At 42.7% G+C, this 22,021-nt stretch overlaps 1 protein-coding gene across 3 annotated transcripts in view; it reads right to left on the bottom strand.

Moving 5' to 3' along the window:
• Positions 1-21,811, bottom strand: part of Lats1 (large tumor suppressor kinase 1) — a 34,524-nt gene extending 12,713 nt beyond the window's left edge. For 2 of the 3 annotated variants that reach the window (XM_028860983.2, XM_037200464.1), the window contains exons 1-4: positions 21,544-21,811; positions 14,933-15,413; positions 7,618-7,765; positions 669-2,182 (exon numbers count right to left, since the gene is read on the bottom strand). In XM_028860983.2, coding sequence (XP_028716816.2) covers positions 669-2,182; positions 7,618-7,765; positions 14,933-15,280 — 2,010 coding nt within the window. In that variant the 5' untranslated portion in view covers positions 15,281-15,413; positions 21,544-21,811. The remainder of the gene's footprint in view (positions 1-668; positions 2,183-7,617; positions 7,766-14,932; positions 15,414-21,543) is intronic. The other variant, XM_028860975.2, reaches the window with a different exon arrangement.
• Between the last annotated feature and the right edge of the window lie 210 nt (positions 21,812-22,021).

Genomic DNA, 22,021 nt, shown 5'->3' with positions numbered 1-22,021 from the left:
GACCACAGAACCTACCAACAGTATCTATGTGGGATCTGAAGCAAGTGATCAGTACTCTGATCTCCCGAATGCATTCAACAATCTCAGCATATTTTCCTCAACATCATTAGAAGAGGAAAATAACTGCAAAGAGATGATTTTGACACTTCCTTCTTTTACTTAATTTTTTTTCTGGTGTGTGTGTGACATAGTCTTGCTACATAGACTTGGCTGCCTTGGAACTAGCAATGCAGGCCTCTGTCTCCTGAGTGCTGGGATTAAAGGTGTGTGCCACCATACCTGGTGACTCCGACAATTTCTAATAATGTGTATATAAAGAATAAACATCAGATTCTCGGCTAAACAGCAATGATTTTTATGTGTACTGAAAACCCAGATATTTCTAGTTGACTTCTGTATGTTGTAAAATAATGTATAAAGCCTAGAAATTAACTTATTTTAATTTCCATATCCAATATACTATAAATAATGTATTTTAACTTTACATAAGAACTTTATTATAGGAAATGCTGAACAAATCACTGAAATGCTACAATCAAAAATTTTCTCAAAGTTTACTCAAATTATTGGCAACACATTATATTTCTCTACAAGAATACTGGAGCATAATATTTGAAAACACCAAGGAAAGAGAAGATCAAGTATGAAAATATTTTTACAAGTTTTACCCGCATCATTTCATTTTCTAACTGTTTCTTCCGATGCAGACGCTGCTGATGAGATTTCAGGACATTTTCCACGTGTTGCTCCATAAAGAATTTAAATGCCTGAGGGGAGTAACTCTGAATACGAGATTCTCTTCGTTCTTCATCTTTCTTGTTTTTCCTAACAGTGATAGGTGAAGTTGTAATCTGTTTCTTTTCTTTATCCCCACTATCAACATTTTCCAAACTTTTCTCACCATCATCGTCCTTGGGTAAGCTAGGCTGATCATCTTTGCATGGTTTACTTATTGACTCATATGGAGGGACAGATGGGTTTTGGTGTAGCAGATGTTTTGGATAAGGTGGTGGTGGACCTTGATAGCTTGGAGCTTCAGCAACAGGTGGAATGACAGGCACATTTGAAGCTGTACCCTCAGGAAAAGGGGTAGGCTGAACAGTCTGAATTGGCTGTGGCATCCAAGAAGGATGGGTAGGGGCTAAAGCAGTCTGCAGCTCTGGTTTCAAGACACGCATGCTTTTCACAGGCTGCTGAATAGGAGCTGGTGTGATCGCAGTGACTGTAGTGGCTGAAGGCTGAGAATTAGCAGAGTGACTTGGTCTACTTCCTAATGGGTTATTAAAAGAATTTGACCTCACTGGTATGTTAGGTTGCCATGTAGGAATTTCATGCCCACTGCTTGGGGATGATTGGACAGGAGCAGAAGATGACTGGGGCCAAGTTGTTTGCAGTCCAGGTACATTAATATTATAAAGCTCCATGTTATGACTGTTCCTGTTTGGCACCATCATTGATTGAGGAATATTTCCATTTGCATAGGATGGAGGAGCAGCAGATCCCCCTGTTTGTAAAGCAGAAGGGCTTTGTCCATTAGTTGGGGTGAGAGGGTATGGAGGTGGTGGCTGCCGATTCATAGCACCAGCAGGAACAACATTTTGGTGCATGATAAAATCGGTCTGACCACCACCATTTGAAACTCCAGGTCTCCCTGGTGGAAAGTTAAATTTGTTAGTACTTTGCATGATGATTGGTTGTCTGCCAACTGGAACAGAATTAATGCCTCTCTGTCCCTGGTTAGGAGGATTCATGGGAGAAGTGTTAAGAGGTGCTGGAGGGTAGCCCTCCTGCCATGCCCCAGGTGGAACAGGAGAGATTCGGGAGATTACGTATTCCATGCTCCCAGAATAACGCTTTGTCTGAGAGTTTGGTTCCCATGAGGGGGGAGGTGGAGTTGTGCCTCGTGGAGGGGGAGTCTGGCCTCTTGGAGGTGGTGGAGGAGTAACACTTCTAACTTGAGGTGGTGGTGGGGGATTCACTCTCTGTCCGTTGCTTGGGTGAGCTTGAGTAAATGCTGTAATGCCAGAGCCAGACAGGGGTCTTCCTACATCTGCCTGTGAGTTGGGGCTTTCAGAACGATAGACCACATTTTCTCCTAGAGGTGGGCCATGTCTCTGAGGAACCAAAGACTCTTTAGAACCTTTCCAGCTTTGTTTTCGATTAATTGATTGTTGCACATTTCCTATGATTATAAAAGAAAGAACAGTCATTTTTAACCTATCATTTTAAAATAATTTATCTCAGAATAGTGATACCACTAAATGATACTCAAGTTTAAGAATTGTAAGAAAGGAGTAAGTCAAGAAATCAATCTTACATGTTGACTATAGTTGAAAACAATGTATTCTTGGGCTTGGAGAGATGGCTCAGTGATTAAAAGTGCCCACTGCTCTTACTGAGGACCTATGTTCAGTTATCACCACCCACAGGGCAGCTCACAATGGTAACTACAACTCGAGGGGATCCAATACTCTCTTTTGAACTTCACAGGCACTAGATACATGGGTCCACATACATACATGCAAGTAAAATATTCATAACATAAATATAATAAAAACCCAAAACACTCTTGGGAACTGACCAAATAATTAATTATTTTAAGGGTTTTATTTGTCATATAGCCTAGGCTGGCTCAAATTCTTGGTCCTCCTGCTCTAGACTTCCATATGCTGGGAAAACAAGGGTATACCAACCCTGCCCAAATCTAAGAAAGGAGATTTTAGTATTCCCATCAAACCCTCCCCCAACAAGTGAGATAGTTCATATGTTTAGTTAGCTTGATTTAGCCCCAAAGGTTATGAATTAAAATTTCAGCAAGAGGTTTTACTTAAAAAAATGTTTATTACTTTTGATTAATTCTGTGTATGTACATGTGCCATAGCATGCATATGTAGGCCAGAAAACAACTTGAGTGGGGGAGCTGGTTCTCTGGCTTTTTTTTTTTTTGAAGGAGAAGGCAGGGAGGAATGTTTTTGAGACATTCAGGCTGCAGGCTGACCTGGAACTTATAATGTACATACCAAGTTTGAGGCTAGCCAAGGCTACAGAGACCTTGTCTCTTTTTTTATTTTTTAACTTCATTTTTATATTAATCTTACCTTATAAATTTATTATTATTATTAATTTTTTGAGACAGAGTTTCTCTGTATAGCCCTGGCTGCCCTAGAACTCATTCTGTAGACCAAGCTGCCCTCTAACTCAGAGATCTGCCTGTCTCTGCCTCCTGAGTGCTGGGATTAAAGATGTTCGTCACCACCTCCTGGCTATTTTTATTATTTTTAATTATATGTATGTGTCTGTGTACCTGAACAGAGATATCCTTGTAGGTCAGAGGCATCAAATCTACTGGAGCTGGACTTGTGAGCCACCTGACGTGGGTGCTGGGAATCGAACTTGGGTCCTCTGCAAAAGCAGTACACAGTCCTTTTTTTCTTTTTTTAAAATCTTGATATGGTAGTTTGAATGAAAATGGCCACCATTGGCTCATAAAAAGTGGCGTTATTTGAAAGAATGTGGCCTTACTGGAGTAGTTGTGACTACAATGGAGGAAGTGTATCGCTGGGGATGGGCTTTGAAATTTCAGAAGCTCGAGCCAGGCCCAGTGGTTCTCTCTTTTCCTTCTGCCTGCAGATGATGCAGATGTCTGCCTGTGTGCTGCCCCATTTCCCGCCATGTTTCCCACCATGACAATAATGGACTAAACCTCTGACCCTGTAAACCAGCTCAATTAAATTAAATGTTTCTTTTCTAAGAGTTGCCATGGTCATAGTGTCTCTTCACAGCAATAAGCCCTAACTAAGACACTCTACATGTTCATTTCTTTTTTATTCCTCCACTTCACAGTATACATTCTTAACCACTAGCCATCTCTCTAGCTAGAGATCTTATCTCAAAACAACAAAAATTTTTTAGGGGAGAAATCAAGTTTTGTTGCTATTGTTCTTTTTTTTTTTTTTCAAAACAAAAACCTGGGCCCCAAACTAGGGTTCTGTTTTGCTTTCAATTCCTTTTAAAAAGCTAGTACTTCCAACCAATGGGGGCACATTTAGACTTTCTTATCTGGTAAGTTCCTTCCTTTCCTCTTCCCTTCTTTCTCCTCCCAAATACTAGGGCCTGAACCCAGAGACTCACATTTTTTTGTTTTGCATTTTGAGATAGGGTCTTACGAGGTGGCCCAAGTTAGCCTTGACTTTCACCAATCCTGCCTCTGCCTCGAGTGCTGGGATGGCAGACATGAGTCACCATGCTCAGCCTCACGCTGTCATTCATCTACAATTTCAGCATTAGATCTACCCTACGATGTCATCATCATATAGTCTGAGCATCCATATAGATGAATATCCACTGCCTTCATCTCAGCTTCACCAACCCCAGAACTTTATAAATTACTAGGCTGATTGTGGTGGCACACATCTTTAATCCAAGTGCTTAGAAGCAGAGGCAGGTGGATCTCTATGAGTTCAAGGCCAACCTAGTCTACATACAGTTCCAGGCCAGCCAGGGCTACATGGTGAGACCCTGTGTCTCAATAATTCATGATTACCTAGAAATGGAAGAAACCTGAGATTTTCCCCAGAGACAGTTTGATTGGCACTGTTCTCATCAATGTCCTCAGAAAAAGGACTGAGAGTTATGCATGCTTTTTTTGTTCCTCAGTCAGCTCCAGCTATAATTATGGATCACTTCAGGTGTTATGGGTCAAACTGTTATGGACCTGCTCCACAATCACCATGCTGAAGTCCTCCTGCTGCTCCCTGCCCCTGCCTATAACACACGGACATATTCTGCTAGAAAGGTTAAATGAAAATTTTAGGTTAGGCTCCAGACAGTATCACCTGTGTCCTAAAAAGAGGAACTCTGAAGCTGGGGTAATGGTTTGTGCCTCTAATCCCAGCACTTGGGAAGCTAGAAGCTACTGCCAACTCGGGGCAACCTGTGCTGTAAACTGAGCTCTGGCCCAGCCTCAGCTACATGGCAAGATTATGTCTCAAAACAAGAAAGCAAAATCAAACCAACCCCCTCCATGCAGCCCCCACAAGGATCAGTTTCTTAGGGAGTTTTCTTCTGATCTTCAACTTTTTCTTTTTTTCAGACAGGTTTGCTATGTAGCATAGACTGGCTTCCAGCTTATGAGTTGAGTCTCTGGGATTACAGATATGGCCCACCATCCCCAGCTCTGATCTTTTTTGTTTGTTTGTTTGTTTTGTTTTTTTTTTGAGACAGGGTTTCTCTGTGTAGTTTTGGTGCCTGTCCTGGATCTCACTCTGTAGCCCAGGCTGGCTTTGAACTCACAGAGATCCGCCTGGCTCTGCTTCCCAAGTGCTGGGATCAAAGGCGTGAACTACCACTGCCCAGCCAGCTCTGATCTTGATTAAGGCAAAAATTCCTCTTGAAGGAGCCTAGTACCATGTAATTCTCCCCTCTTTACTCACATAACTATAATTCGCTATGTACTGTGTCTGCTCTATGATAGTAGAATGTAAGTTTTATAAGTTGCCAGTAACACACTCAGCTAACAGGAAAGTTCTCCAACAGTGGTTGATCAAAAACTTGAACAAAAGGAAAAAACGAATAATATCCTCTTACAAGCCAATGGTAAAGAGAAATACATGACTGAAAACAGTAAGTACAACATATAATTACTAGTATGTGCAAGGCCTCAAATTCAATTCCTAACACCAAAAACCAACCTAAAAACCCCACAAAAACCACTGAACATAGGCTGAGGAGCCGGGGGGGTGGGGTGTGGTGGCTGTGGCGGAGGCAGCAGCGGCGCATGCCTTTGATCCCAGCACTCGGGAAGCAGAGCCAGGTGAATCTCTGTGAGTTCGAGGCCAGCCTGGTCTACAGAGAGAGAGAGATACAGGACAGGCACCAAAACTACACAGAGAAACCCTGTCTCAAAAAACAAAAAGAAAAGAAAAAAAATACAGATATTCTCACTATAAAATGACAGAGTACCACCCTTTTTTAGACAGCAGTATCTATGGAAAACCTCAAAAATTGCCAAGTTCTTTGAAATTTACTGTTAGGAAGTTCAAAGCCTTAGATGCACAGGTTAAAAAAAAAAAAAAAGAGTGGGTACTTGGAGATATAGCACAGTGATAAATCATTTGCCTAGCATGCCTAAAGACCCAGGTTCAGTCTCTACCACCAGGCAGAAAAACAGTGAAACAAGGAAATACCCCTGCAAATGGGATAGTGGTTAAATAAATCATGCAGTGAGTCTCAATGGTGCTATTAAAATTTTGTAGGACTAGGAATGTAGCTCAGTGTAGAATGAGTGCTTATCAGGTATAAGGCCCTGGGTCCAATCCCTCCCTAGCATCACCGAAATAATTTTTTGTATACCATTTAGTAACAAAGAAAGTTATGCATGGTAGAGTAAGTAAACAAGTAAGATTTAGTAAGAATGATGCTTTTTTTTCTCCTTTCCTTTAAAAATTTATTTCCTAAATAACAATCAACATATATACATATAGACCATTCAGGTTTCCCATGGGAAGAAAATAATGTGGTTGATATGGTATTGGAAAAAAAAAGATACTTATTTGCTTACTTATTTATTAATTAATTAATTATTTATTTATTTATTTATCCTGATACAGGTTCTCACTATGTAGCCCTGGCTAGCCTGAAATTCCCACATACCATTATCCTAATTTGAGATTTGAAACTTCCCTTTATGGGACACTATGATGGCTAGTCTTGGTTGTCAACTTGACTACATCTGGAATCAACTAAAATGCAGCAGCTAAGCACACCTGTGAGGGATTTTCTTGATTGGATCGTTTGAGGTGGGAAGACTCATCCTAAATTTGGGCCACACCTCCTGGTGGCAGCTCACATATGAGGACATCAAAGAAGGATGCTTTTGCTTTTTACCTGCTTGCCCTCAATCTTGCTGGCAAATTCACCTATTCTGTGGCCAAGGCATTCCTTTGCTATTAACAGAACCTACTTCTTTAGGATTCCAACAGAGACACGGACTGAACAACTACTAGATTCTTGGCCTTCCAATCAGGAGAGACAGCCAGACTTGTAAGCCACCCTAATTAATAAATACCATTCTAGGGGAACTAGAAAGATGGCTCAAGGGTTAAGAGTACTTGCTGCTCTTGCAGAGGACCTGGGTTCAGTTCCCAGTACCCCATATGGTGGTTTACAACTGCCCCAGAGTCTAGACCTCACTGGGCACCAGGAATACATGTGGTATACATACATACTCACATACATGCATAGTACACGTAAACATAAAATAAAATTTAAATAAATCCCCTTTCATTCCCTTCAATTCTGTTCCTCTAGAAAACCTTGAGTCAATACAGATGCTAACAGCAGTGTCTGCCAGTCTCTCTCTCTCCATCATTCTTCCTTCCTTGCTTCCTGTTTTTTTGTTTTGTTTGAGACAGGGCCTCCTGCAGTTCAAGCTGACTTTGAATTACTGATTCTTCAACCTGCCTCCATCTCCCAAATGTTGATATTACCAGGAATGTACCACCATGCCTGGCAATATCAGCAATTTCTAAGACCAAAGATTTGACATATTCAGGTGTTTTACAATATTCTGTAAAAGAAGAGACAAGAAACAAACAAAAAAAACACACAATGAATCACCTGGTTTCATGCTGGCATTAATAGGTCTGGCAGCCGCTGCAGCCATCTGCTCTCGACGAGGATCTTGGTAACTCATTTTACTAATGAATTCAACAGCTGCTTCTATGCTTCTGTTATTAGTTTTCTGAAGAGCTTGAATAACCATGTCCTGATAAGAAATTTTATCAAAAAGAAACATAATATAAATATAATTAGCAGAAGGAAAGAACAGAGTAGTAAGCACAAGAGAAATTCCTAGTTATGAATAAAAGACAGTACCCCAAACCTAACAATGTTTTTTTCATTCTCATTTATTTTGTGTGAATGTGTGCACAAGAATGTTTATTTTTCTTTCTTTCTTTAAGACAGGAATTCACTATGTAACTCTGACTGGCCTAAAACTTGCTATGTAGACCAGGCTGGCCTAGAACTCATAGATCTGCCTGCTTCTGCCTCCTGAGTACTGGTATTAAAGGTGTGCACCACCTCCACCTGGCTAAAGATTTTGTTTTTACTTTATTATTTTAAATTGTGTGTCTATGTGTGTCTGAATGTGGATTTGTGCTCATGAATGCAAGTGTCCTCTGAGGTTAGAAGAGGGAAGGAGTCCTTGGAACTGAAGTTATAGGTGGTTGTAAGCTACTTGATGTGTAGGTGCTGAGAATCACACTTAGGTCCTTTACTGATTAGACATACTGGTAAAGGTACTTAATAAAACACTTTAATGATACAAAAGTCACTTCCAGAGTTTTAAAGTCTCAAATTAATTTTTTTTTTTATTGTTGTCTGGGTATGTGCATGATATGGGCGCAGGCATGTGCTGTGACACACATGTGGAGGTCAGAGAACAACCTTGTGGATTCATTTTTCTCCTTTTAAAAAACATTTAATAATTTATTTAAATTTATTTTATGTGCACTGGTGTGAAGGTGTCAGATCCCCAGGAACTGGAGTTACAGACAGTTGTGAGCTGCCATGTGGTTGCTGGGAATTGAACTCAGGACCTCTGGAAGAACAGCCAGTGCTCTTAACCACTGAGCCACCTCTCCAGCCCCTCTCCTTTCTTTTTTTAGGGACTGAATTGAAGTTGCCAGGCCTGCATGGCAACACATTTATCTGCTTACCATCACTGGCCCATGTCCAGTATTTTTATATATGATAATCCTTGTTTATGTAAGAATAAAAAATAATCAAAACCATATTGCTGGTTTTACTCCCAAGAAGTACTACTAGAAGGAAGCAGCAGGTGTGCTACATAAAGAAGAAAATATTAAGAAACATTTCTAAGATTTGAGGGTTTGTCTTGTGTCTTTAATAGTTTGAGACTTACGGGGCTATTATCACCAGTTACAAAGGAGACACTAATACAAGGGTGTGGGACTGACCAGCCGGCTCAGTAGGGAAAGGTGCTGCTGACAAGCCTCATGACCTGATGGTTCTCACCTTGAATAAAGGTGAGACCTGGCCCCTGCAAGGTGTCCTCTGACCACCACACACTCCCCTTGGCATTCTTGTGCGCGCGCGCACACACACACACACACACACACACACACACACACACACAAAATAAATGCGAATGAAATAAGACACCGTTAGGTTTGGTAGAGACACAGCTCAGTGGTTAAGAGTACTGACTTCTAGAGAATTAGGGCTGGACTCCAAGTACCCACATGGTGGCTAACAGTTGTCTATAACTCAAGTCTCAAGGGAGTCCATGCCCCCTTCTGGCCTCCCCAGGCATTGCATGCATGTGGTACACAGACATGTGCAAGCAAAACCATACACATAAACTAACCAATTTTTAAAATTAGGTTTACATTTTGAAGAAGTATATTTACAGGAAATATACAAATACTGGGAAAATGATAGAAAAAATATTTAGAGTAGCCATGATGAAGAATTTTAGGAGGTTAGATACTAGCTGAAACAAATAAACATTTATATTTGGTTATTTTTTAATGTGTTTGTATGTCTGTGCACCACCTGTGTGCCTGGTGGCTGCAGTGGGCAGAAGAGGGTGTCAGATCCCCTGGAACTGGAGTTATAGATGGTTGTGAGCCCCCATGTGGGTGCAGGGAATGAAACCTGGGTTCTCTGGAGAGCAGCTGGTGCACTTGATCCCTGATAACTGATCATTGATAACTACCTCTCAATGATATTTGGAATCAGACTGGTCCAAGGTTGAGTTCCAGCAGCTCCCCTTCAGAATTGTGAGGACTTTCCTAAGTAGTTAATCTTGAGAATTTCCACCTCCTCGAGTGTGACAGATTCATAGGGCTGACCTAAGAGTTAAAAATGAAAGCATGCAAAGCACGGGAGTGCAATGCCCGGGGCTCAGATGTTGGTAGTCCTCCTGCATTTCTTTAAAGCTCACTGTAAACATCAAGCATACACTAACATTCAGAAGGCATACAAAAGTACACTTTTCAAGAGGGAGGCACCACCCTATTTACCTGTCCTAAAATATTTAGTATTTCAAGTGACAATAAAAATAGATTAGAAAGATACTGGGTGAACAAACTACCGATAGATGGTTTTTCCTTTTAGACTGGCTGGAAATGAATCTGAGCTAACCAAAGACAGGTGGTAGATACTTTTTAAAAAATTTTTATTTATACATTATATTTTATGTATGAGTGCTTGAGTGCTCTGCATGTACACTTGCATGCCAGAAGAGGGCGCCATATCTCATTACAGATGGTTGTGAGCCACCATGTGGTTGCTGGGAAATGAACTCAGGACCTCTGGAAGAGCAGCCAGTGCTCTTAACCTCTGAGCCATCTCTCCAGCCCAGGTGATAGATACTTGCTGCCCACCTGAGAGTAATCTCTCTTGAAAAGGGTACCAAGTTTTTCTTCCTTATTGGGAATTGTACCAAGAGCCTGATTGGTGCTAGACAAGCGCTCTTAACACTAGGTGTCCCCAGTCCTCTTTTTACTTTTCTTTCTAGGGTGAGTTGAGAGTAACAGCTACAAACTCAAACTCACAGCAATCCTCTTGTCTAAGCTTCACAAGAACTGGGATTCAGGAATTCAGTTTTTCTTTTCTTGTTCTTTTTTTCCGCTCAGGCTTCAACAAGATGCCTAAGTTGGCTGTGAACATAGTCTGCAGCCTGGTCCTGAACTTGTATGAGGATTACAGGTATGAGGATTACAGGCTTGTAAGTTACTGATCTTCAGGGGAGAATAAGAGTTTCTGATATAAATCTGTTATCTGATTTGTGTACTGGTCCTTCTTGCATATTGATGCCTAGGCATTAGAAGTGATACCTGTAAAAGCACATTGCCACCAAGTAAAACCCAAGGGACTCCTGCGAGTTCCAGATTGACATCTTCAAGAGGCTGAGACAATGACAATGATTTAAAATGAACCAGTCCTTTTAAAAAATTATCAATTACTTTATTTTTTGTGTACAGGTGTTTTGCCTGAATGTATGTATATGCACCAGTATGTGACTGGCGCCCACAAAGACGAGAAGAGGGTGTCAGAGCCCCTGGAACTGGAGTTACAAACCACTGTGAAAGACCATGTAGGTGCTGGAAATTGAAACCAAATCCTCTGAAAGAGCAGTTAGCTTTTCTCTAAGCCATCTCTCCACCCCAAATCACCATCATATTCAAAGCATTAATTGAATTTTATTGGATATTAATTGGATTGAGCAACCAAACTCAATCTCCAACTGAAATAAGGTATACTGTGGTCATGTTTTATGCCAGTCAGATTTTGCAAATTTGTAATGAGATACAAAGAAATTACTCTTACTTTAAATGCAAATTTAATTTATAAACTGGTTAAATCAAATAAACTGTAACTATGCTATTAACCATCATATTATGGTAGTACCATATCAGCTGGCAAGAAAACTGGCACCCAATATTGTGGGAATCCTATATTGTTAAATGTTCTAGAATTTCAGCCTATGGTTTTGGTGATTATTATCCTGGCTTTTTTTTTTTTTTTTTTTTTTTTTTCGTGAAAGGTTCTCAAGTAGCCCATGGTCGCCTTAAACTGGATATAAACTTAGCATGACCTTGATCACCACCACAAGGCATACATCCGACAGTCAGTTTTATTACACTAGCTGAACAAAACAAAACTATTGCTACGGTTTAAAAGATTTTCACATAGCTGGGTAGTAGTGGTGCATGCCTTTAGTCTTTGCACTCAGGAGGCAGAGGCAGATAGATGGCTGTGAGTTCCAGGCCAGCCTGGTCTACAGAGCTAGTTCCTGGACTAGTTCCAAATCTACATAGAGCAACCTTGTCTCAAAAAACCAAAATAAATAAATAAATGAATTACATATGTAATAATGTCAGTATAGTGCTCAGTGCTTAAAATGGAGTATTAGTGCCAGAGTGAAAAGAGGATGCTCAAATCGGCACCTTTAATACAAGTGTAATGTGATTTAAAAAAAAAAACAAAAAACCAATCTCACAGCCAGGTGGTGGTGGTGCATGCTTTTAATCCCAGCACTTGGGAGGTAAAGGCAGGCAGATCTCTGTGAGTTTGAGGCGAGCCTGGTTTACAAAGCAAGTTCCAAGACAGGCTCCAAAATTACAAATAGAAACCCTGTCTCAAAAAACCAAAAAAAAAAAAAAAAAATCACATAATTATGCTTGCATTTTCATGTTTGTAGGAAAAAATACTTTAGTGATTATATATTTATGTCCTCAAAATAAAATCAATACTATTTAACATTTATGCCTATCAAGAAATTAATATTGAAATATTTGAACTTTTAATTCAATAGTTACCAGAAACATTCTCAGAAAAGGAAGGGAGGGAGGGAAACAGACAGATTGGGCATCTGGCACACACCTGTAATCCCATCACTTGGGAGACGGAGGCAAGAGTGATGAACCTGAGGTGAGGCTAGACTAAACAGAGTTCCACACTAACCTGAGCTTTACAACAAGACTCTGCCTAAAAACACAAAACAAACAAACATACAAACACAACTACAACAACAAAAACAGGCAACTGTGCTGGTTGGTTTTATGTCAACTTGATACAAGCTGGAGTCATTTGTGAAGAGGGGGATCCCCAAATGAAAAAATATTCTTGATTGACGTGAGAGGGCCTAGCTCACTGTAGGTGGTGCCACCCTTGAACAGGTCCAGGGTGCTCAAAGAGAGCAAGCCGAGAAAGCCATGAGGAGCAAGTCAGTGAGCAGCACTCCTCCACAGCTTCTGTTCCAGTTCCTACCCTGAGTTCCCGCTTGGCTTTCTCAGTAATGGACTTATAAATTGTAAGACCCAGTAAGTTCTTTTCTACCCAAGTTGCTTTTAGTTGTGTCTTATTGCAGCAAAAGAAACCCTGACTAAAACAGAAAATTGGCACCAGGTTTGTGAGATATTGCTGCCACAAGACCTGACCATGTGCTGGGGAGGACTGTGGGAAGACTGGGATTCTGGGTGAGCAAAGCCAGAGTATTTAGAGCTTATGTCCTGCTGTGGGCACCTGGAAGATAATGCCATGGCTAAAACAAAACAGCTGTTATGAAGAGACCAGCATCACTGAAGTAAAACGAGCTGGGCAATGTTTCCTCAGGGAAGTACACAGAAGCTGTGGTAGAGAGAGAGCCAAAGCTTTACCTTAGGCTCGCAGCCAAACTTGGTAATGTGTAAATTTGGCTTAGTACTAGTTTTGAAGGCATAAAAAAGTGATGGGAGATTAGCTGAGGCTTGGCACTGTGAGAAGGGCCACTGAGACCAGAGGACCATCTGGGATCCTACAAGCTAAGCACTGATTTTTTTTTTAAATACTGCTCAACCTTGGTTTTGTTTTCATCTGACTGTAACTGTTCCTTGCCTCTTCTTTTTTGAAATAAAAAGTATGTATCTTTGTTGTTGTTTGTTTTTTGAGACAGCCTTGGCTGTCCTGGAACTCACTTTGTAGACCAGAATGACCTCAGACTCACCGAGATCTGTCTGCCTCTGCCTCCTGAGTGCTGGGATTAAAGATGTGCACCACCACCACCCAGTGTATAACTTATTTTTTATTTTACAAGAGCCCACAGTTATCCCAGAACTTAAAATCCTAACTCAGTGTTCCTAGTGTTTGCATGAGCCATCATGCCTGACTATGACTCTTGATTATTCACCATCAGTTATGTTTTACATAGCTGATTTTTAAAAATTTATTTATTTTATGTGTATGAGTATCTGGCTCTGTGTATGTATCTGTACCATGTGCTTGAAGAGGCCAGAAAAGGGTATAGAATTCCCCTGAACTGGAGTTTTATAGATGGTTGTGAGCCCATGTGAGTGCTAGGAATCAAACCTGGGTCCTCTGGTAGTGCAGCCAGTGCTCTTAACCTGTGAGCCAAGTCTCCAGCTGTACATAGCTAATTTTTATCTAAAATGATTTCTGCTACCTAAAATATTCATTCACAAAGAATGCTGTTCTAGGAAACAAATTTTTTTAATAATCTAAACAAGGGGCTGGAGATGGTTTAGTCGTTAAAAGCACTGGCTGTTCTTCCAGAGGACCTGGGTTCAATTCCCAGCACCCACATGGCAGTTCCCAACTATCTGTAACCCCAGTTCCAGGGAATCCACAGACAAACATTCAGGCAAAACACCAATGCACAAAAAATAAAAATAAAAATAATGTTAAAAAAAATCTAAACAAAATGTGATTAACTATGTTATGAAAAGGTCTCACAGGAGCTCTGGAATAGACAGTAATGATTTAGCTTTGTAGTCAGGTGATAGTGGCACATGCCTTTAATACCAGTACTTGGGAAGCAGAGGCAGGTGGATCTGTGTGAGTTCAAGGCCACCCTGGTCTACAAAGCAAGTTCTAGGACAGACAGGGCTACACGAAAAAACCTTTCAAAACAATCAAACACCAAAAGATTTGGCTTTGTTAGCCTTAACTAAAATTTAAAACTGGGCCTGAGTGACATGAATACACTACTTAGTTACTATAATTCTCTCTCCCTACAATGAATCTAGATTTCATAGACTTCCTTGGAGCTATCACTTTTCTAGCAAAAACTGAGATCACAATGTTCACATTTCAAACTACTCCCCTGCCTCTATCACTTGTGGCTTTCTTCAACTGCACCTCCACTCTGGCTTCACAACCTCACCTACAGAAATTCCAGGATTTAGTACTAGTGCAGAAGAAACTAAAGAAATAATTATTTTGTTATACTCATCAGTACGATTGTAAATATAGCATTCTTTGTTAATGGAACACACAAATTTGTATGCACAGTTGAGCCCTCTCAAAGGAAGACTTCCGTATGAGCTCTCCTGAAAGGTGTTTGCCTTACAGGGAAAGAACCATTTGGTTGGTTGGTTTGTTTTTTGTCTTTAAACATTCTTACCTCATCAAAGCCAGCAGCCTGCAAATCCTGAAACATCTGTGGGTTGACTTCTGAAGGGCTCCGGGAAGAACTCGTTTCATTTGCGAATGGTAGCAGAGAGTTTCGAATTTCTTGCAAGGCTTTATGGTGTGTGCCAAATTTGGGTGGGTTTCTCACTTGCCTGGGATCTTCAGTCGACATCTTGTTCAGGTCATGCTCGGCCTTTGCAGCATCAGATGGTTTGGATAAATTCCTCAGGGATTCTCGGATCTCCTGCAGCATCTGCCGGCTGCTGCCAGGGTAGTTACTGGCAGGAAAGGTCTTAGGCCTCATCTGTCTGTACCCTTCTGGTTTTTCACCCCTCTTCATGAAAGCATCTATATGTGGCCCCCGTGAAGCACTTCTTCAGGAGCTAACCCACGGACTCAGAGATTCCTTCTGAGCAAAGGTGAAAGGGACGTTCCCAGGAATGTTAAAGTCCTTTACAATCGAAGTGATTAACCTAAAAAAGAAAGTACATAAGTAAAGCTACAGTGGTTGAGAACAGCTCCTTGTATTTGGAGAAACCTCTGCTGCTATGAGAGTTGATAGCTCCCAGGCTAAAGTTCAGACTTCATCAAGTAGTACTGTAGGTCAAGGTCAAATCACTTCACTTCTCTGTGCCTATTTTCCTAGTTTCTAAAGTGAATTTACATTATTTCTTACTAGCAGTATTTGTGACCCAATAAATAAATAAATAACTGAAGGAAAGGTCACCGTGGTGCACTCTGGCCAAGAACATGTCCTGAAGAATTTCCATTAAGCTGAACTGAAAGGTGATAGATAAATTTAAAGGAGAAAGTTTCACTGGTACTCGGACTATGGCTTGGTTATTGCTGGCCACCTTAACTAGCCTTACTGTGAACATTAGGAGGAAAAAGCAGAAGAGAAAATTTGAAAAAATGGGCAGTTTGGCCAGAAAAGGGAAATATTCAAAGTTTTAGACAAAGGATAGTATAATTTTGGGAGAGCTGGCATTAAAAAGAAACCACTGAGCTAGGGACTGGTGGCGCACACCTTTAATCACCATGCTCAGGAGGCAGAGGCAGGCAGATCTCTGAGTACCAGGCCAGCCTGGGCTACAGAGTGAGTTCTAGGATAACCAAGCCTACTATACAAAGAAACTTTGTCTAAGGAAAGGAGAGGAAATGAAAGGGAAAGGAAAGGAGAGAGGAAGGAAGGAAGGGAGGGAGGGAGGGAGGGAGGGAGGGAGGAAAGAAGGAAAAGAGAAGAGAATAAACGAAAAGAAACAAAAAGAAAAGAAAAAAAGAAAGGAAAAAAAGAAAGGGAGAAACCACAGGTCTGGAAAGATGACTGGTCAAGAGCACCACTCTTCAGAGGACTAGGGTTCAATTCCCAGCATCCACTTGGCAGGTCACACTACCTGTAACTCCAGTTCCAGGGGATCCACTACCCACTTCTGGCCTTTGCCAGCAACAGGGATGCAAGTGGTACACAGACATACATACAAGGAGAATACCCAAACACATAAAATACTTTTAAAAGAAAAAGAAATCACTGCTTTAGATCAGGATAGTAAGGAAGATGCTTTGAGAGCATCTCAGATACTGGCCAGACTCCACCCATCACAGGCTCAACATATGAAAGAGTAAGCTCATCTGATTTCCCATTAGGAAGACAGCACTTCTGGGGGTGCTCTGCTTTCAGGGAGCAGCTTAGAAAGTTGTTTTCCTAAGACTCCTTTCACTATGCTCAGTCACTCAGTCATTCACAGGCCTATGTAGCTATGTGCAGGATAGGCCCAGCTGGGAGGTGAGCTTGTAGAGGCCTTTGCAGCATCATTGAGAATTCAAGTTACAGGACTTTTAAAGGGAAAGCCTGAATATTAGGCAATGTGTTGCGGTGCCAAAGTTCTTGCAGGCCTCTGAAAGAAGAGTGCAAGAAATTGTTGAGGTGAAAGCCTAAAATACCAATTGGGATCCCAGGATGCTGGAAACGCCAGAAACATGGAACATATATCAAGGAAAGCCAAAGTCAGGAAATGAAGCTAGCCAAGAGATAGGCCATGTCCACACAGCAAAGCTATGGTGAAAGGGATGTCTGGACCCATGGCACTCAACTTTATGCTATCATGGATCCAGGTGCCAGGGCTTAGTTTGGGGTCTTTGTTCCCAATCCTCCCTTTTGAAACAGATTTACTCTGGGTCACTATTAATTAGAAATATATAATTTGCTTTTTTATTTTCCAGGGGCTCACAATTATGAACTTGCCTTGAGCTTCAAGGGAGACTTTGGGTTTCTGAACAAGAGTAGATTTACTGGCACTATGAACATGCTTAGAAAACACAACTGACAGCATTATGAAATGACCACAAGCCTTTGAGGCCTGGTGTGGGGAATGCCTCCAGAGGCTCACTCGTTAAAACCCAGGTGCCCAGTTGGTGACCCCTATTTTGGGAAGTTCCAGAAACATATGTAAAATAAGGACACTGGGCTGGGGATACACCTCAATGGTAGAGCAATTGCCTAGCATGCCCCAAACCCCAGGTTTGATCTACAATACCACAAAAAAAATTGATTAAATTCTGATACTGTCAGCTCACCTTCCAGAAATGTACACCAATTTACAACTCCTTCAATGAAGTATGGCTAACATAGGCTGTATCAAGTCTCAATAATCTTCATTACTATGACATGTGAAAACTCAATAATCATCAAAGAGAATTTTAAAAAGAACTCAAGGCAACCCAGCTTCCTACCCTAGAACTATCAAGGAACAATGCTGGCAGATTAGTCTTTCTAATGAACAATCCTATCATGTTACTTTCCTTGCCCATAGCCATTTACTGCTCTTCCTTCAAGGACTCTTCCACCAGCTGTGGTTAAAGCAAAAGCTCTGGCAGCACACTGCCCAGGAGGAAGCTTAGCCCTCTCTCTGACCCCCACTCCAGGGTCTCTGTATAGCCTGGCTGGCTGACCAGGCTAATCTCAAACTCAAAGATCTGCCTGTTTCTGCCTCCAGCCAGACTCTCAACTTTTAAACTGATTAGCTGTGTGACCCTGGGCAAGCTACTTAGTCTCTGTGCCGGTTTTTCATCTTCAAATGTAAGCGAAAATTGGATCCATCTCATAGGGTTGTCATTGACATTAAATATGCTCAATACCAATTTTCAACAAGCACCTGGCCAGCAGCTCCCTTCAACAGCAGAGTCCTGAAAGTTGGGGGTCTTACTCTCCCCTTTGTAAGTCCACACTTCACCTATCCATCTCCAGACTTGTACCTCACAGTCTAACAAAATCAATGACTGGCCCTCAGCTAACATACTTGGTGATTTTCTCCTTTAACATTCTTTCTCTCTTTTGTATTCTTGAGGGCCTCTGCCACACTTCTTCTAGAAATTATACTCGACTTCCAAGGCTTCATTCAAATGCCTCCCCTAACAGAAAAACTCTCCCAGAACCTATTACGCCCTGAGCACAAGACACAGTTTTCCAAATATAATGTCTGTTCTTGTTATAGTCTTATTTTTCACAGAGGATTTGATGTCTTGATTTTATTTATTTAATGGACAAAGAAAAAAACAAATCTAGAAGTGCTCTGAATAAGACTGTCTTATTTATTTGTTTGTTTATTTATTTATTTATTATGTATGCAGTGTTCTATCAGCATTTTTGCCTGCATACCAGAAGAGGGCATCTGATTTCATTATAGATGGTTATGAGCTGATGTGTGGTTGCTGGGAATTGAAATCGGGACCTCTGGAAGAGCAGTCAATATTCTTAACCTCTGAGCCATCTCTCCAGTCCCAATAAAGTTATCTTGTAGTCAGCTGGAGGTAAAGCTAAAATGGATCACACATACTCTAACCTAGCCCAAGGCACTTTTCATCACACCTATGTTTTAAGCTTTCTAGATCACACTCAAGCTTGAAAGGACAGTTAAAGTGCTTTAGAAGAAACAAAACTTCCATAAAAAAAAATGAGGTGGGTGGTGGTGGCACATGCCTTTGAATTCTAGCACTTGGGAGACAGAGGCAGGTGGATCTCTGTGAGTTCAAGGCTAGCCTGGTCTACAGAGTGAGTTCCAGGACAGCCAGGGCTACACAGAGGAAACCCTGTCTCGAAAACAAAACAAAACAAAAATTGGACCTTCTTCAAAAGTGCATTGTCTTGTCTATTAGGAAAAACAACAATAAAGAACAAAAAACAGATACAAATACACAGTAAGATTTCAAAGCTTTACACTGAAGCCAGATAAGGTGGCATACACCTTTAATCCTAGCACCCCAGAGGCCGACACAGGAGGATCTCTGTGAATTCAAGGCCAACCTAAACTACAGTGAGTTACAGGTCTGGCAGGGCTATACAGTAAGAACCAGTCTCAGTGTTAACTTGGGCTGGATTAAGCTTATGAAGACAACGCCTACAACGCCTGTTGAATAAGGATGTGTATTGTTTCTTAGCAGCACAGTCTTCCTGCTTAGAGAGCACTACTGACACATCCATCCACTGATCCTAACTGATCAAAGGGCTAGGGAGACGGCTCAGTGGCTAGGAGCACTAGACGATCTTCCTGAGGACATGGGTTCCAATCCTAGCATCCATACTGACAGACCATAATTGTCTGTAACCCCAGTTACAGGGGATCCAACATCCTCTCCTGATCTCAGCAGACACTAGGCACAGATGGTGCACATACACATGCAGGCAAAACATTCCCACACACATGAATACTTGGAAGAGAAGGAGGAGGAAGAAGAAAAGAGTTAACCGGGGTAGGGGTGTACGTTGGTTTGCAGAGCGCTGCTGGGCATGCACAAAGACAAGGGTTAGATACCACCTAAAACTAAGCTTGGTGTTATGACTGTAATCTCAGGAGGATCGTAAATTCAAGGACATCCTCAGCTACAGAGCAAATTCTAGGCCAGCCTGGGCTAGAGACCCTGTCTCAAAGACAAATAACAAAAAGAAAAAAAAAAGTGAAAACTGCTGAGTGTGGTGGCAAAAACCTAGGCAACCTAGTGAGATTCTGTCTCAAAGAAAAGAGGGTGGGGGTGTAGGGCTTCATAACCATCCACCTATAAGTCCCTACATACATACAGTACTCGGTACCAGAAAAAATGTGAAAAGAATCACATATTTGTACACTGATACTGAAAATGGTCATTTCTACTTTATAATATTATTAAACTTTTGTGGGGTAGAAAAGTCATCTAATCTAAATATCACTTGTAAATGGCATTAAATAATCAGAGTAGGAAACATTCCAAGAGTATATGTAAATAGAACAACAAAGACTAGCATGAAAAAGAGAAACTTAAATGATGGAAACGAAGCCAGATATCATAGCTTAGAAGAAGCTTTTTTTTTTTTTTACTTTGAAGAGTCTCAAGACATATTCAGTCAATAATCAGGCACGCAGAGAGAGTGCCTTTCCCAGCATGTGCCATGATCTAGGTTCTTGCAATAACAGCCTGTAGGAGAAATGCAAAGGCTCCTCGGACTGACTGCCTTAGGGAATCACCTGGCCCATATTACCTACCTGACTACTTAGTGAAGACAATAAAAACTGAAGGTATCTTAGCAGTGAACCATACCTTTTTTCCTCGTGGAGAAAAGCAAATTTAAAACATTCACGGGGCATGATGACACAGACTTTAATCCCAGAAGCAGGCAGGATCTTTTTGAGTTCAAGGTCAGCCTGATCTACATTATCGAGTCCTAGGCTAATTAAGTACTTTATATTGTGACCCTGTCTTAAGAAAATTATAATAACCTTCAATAAATAATCCATAAACCTCTGTCAGCCTTCATGATGCCAGGCCTTCAGGCTAATTTCCAGACTTTGAGCCATACCATATTGTGTGAGCCTGTACTTATCGGACGTAACTTCTAGAGAATGCACATATTTTAAAAGTCACATTTACAGATGTCGACAGACACTTTAACCTTGTTGGCTTAGAAAATAATTTTCACTTGCAGAAGTCGGAGTCGGGGTAAGTCATCTGCGAATCAATTCTCTTCTTCGCTCCCAGCTCTCTTTTCCCTCGATTGCCTTGCCTTCGTTTTCCACACTTAAACACACACTCCGACTAAGTTGACACCATCTCTCCCACCCCTGGCCACTAAGCGGTGACCTAACACATTGCAGCGGGCTGGAGCGAGTCCCAGGATTGCTTCCAGGTATTACCCCCGGGACCCGAGGCAAAAGAAGCGTAGCCGGTTTGGTGCAACCTTCCGAGAAAACACACCACCTTTCGCTTATCTGTCCCCTAAACCCGGGAGGGGCGGGGGTGGTGGTGGTGGACAGCGTCGCCTCGGGCCCTCCACCGGCGGCCTCTGCCCGGCCGTTCGAACTCGCACCTCCGAGGCCGCAGTGCTCCGGGCTCTTCTTCCCGCGGCGCCGGGTGCGGCCAACCTTCCTTTCCCCGGGGCAGGGCTCTCAGCTCCGGTCAGCGCCATCAGCGCAGTCAGGCCCGGCCCCGGCCCCGGCCGGCGGAGCCCGCCGGTCCGCAGCGGGCCCTGGACCCCCGCCAGCGGGGATGGGCGTGGGCCCCGCCGGCCACCGCCCCGCCGACTAAGGGCTCCGGGAGAGGTGTGAGCCCCACCCGCGGCGCGGGCTCCGGACTTACCTGCCAGGGGGAGAGCGGGGCTCCTGGACAGCGGCCACGGGCCCGAGGGCCGGCGCCGCGGCGGGCCGGAGCCCTTCCCCGGAGGCCCCGAGGGTCGCGCGGGGTTCGGGATCGGGGCAGGGCGGGGACGCACGCCGGGGGAGCTGCGGCCGGCCAGCGCGGCCCAACGCGGGGTCGCGAGGACCTGGCTCTCCCCTCAGCACCAGGCCGTCGCCGCCGACGCCATTTTGCCTTCCACTCCGTGTAGCCGCCGCCGCCGCCGCCGTCAGCCGCGGGTTTCCCGGATGTGGGCATTTCCCGGCGTCGCTTGCGCGGGGGCCGGGGACTGTGGGGGCTTCAGGCCGCCCCGCTGGGGCCGGGAGCGAGCGCGCCGGGCTCGTGGTCTTCCGCACGGCCGGCCGCTCGCCTGCTGCCCCGTGCCCGGGTGAGCGTCGCCTGCGGGCTCCAGTGGCCTGGAGAGTGGAGTCGGTCCCGGGAC

The sequence above is a fragment of the Peromyscus leucopus genome, chromosome 8a (assembly GCF_004664715.2).
Source record: "Peromyscus leucopus breed LL Stock chromosome 8a, UCI_PerLeu_2.1, whole genome shotgun sequence".
NCBI lineage: Eukaryota > Metazoa > Chordata > Mammalia > Rodentia > Cricetidae > Peromyscus > Peromyscus leucopus.
This window is presented reverse-complemented; position numbering and strand designations above follow the sequence as displayed.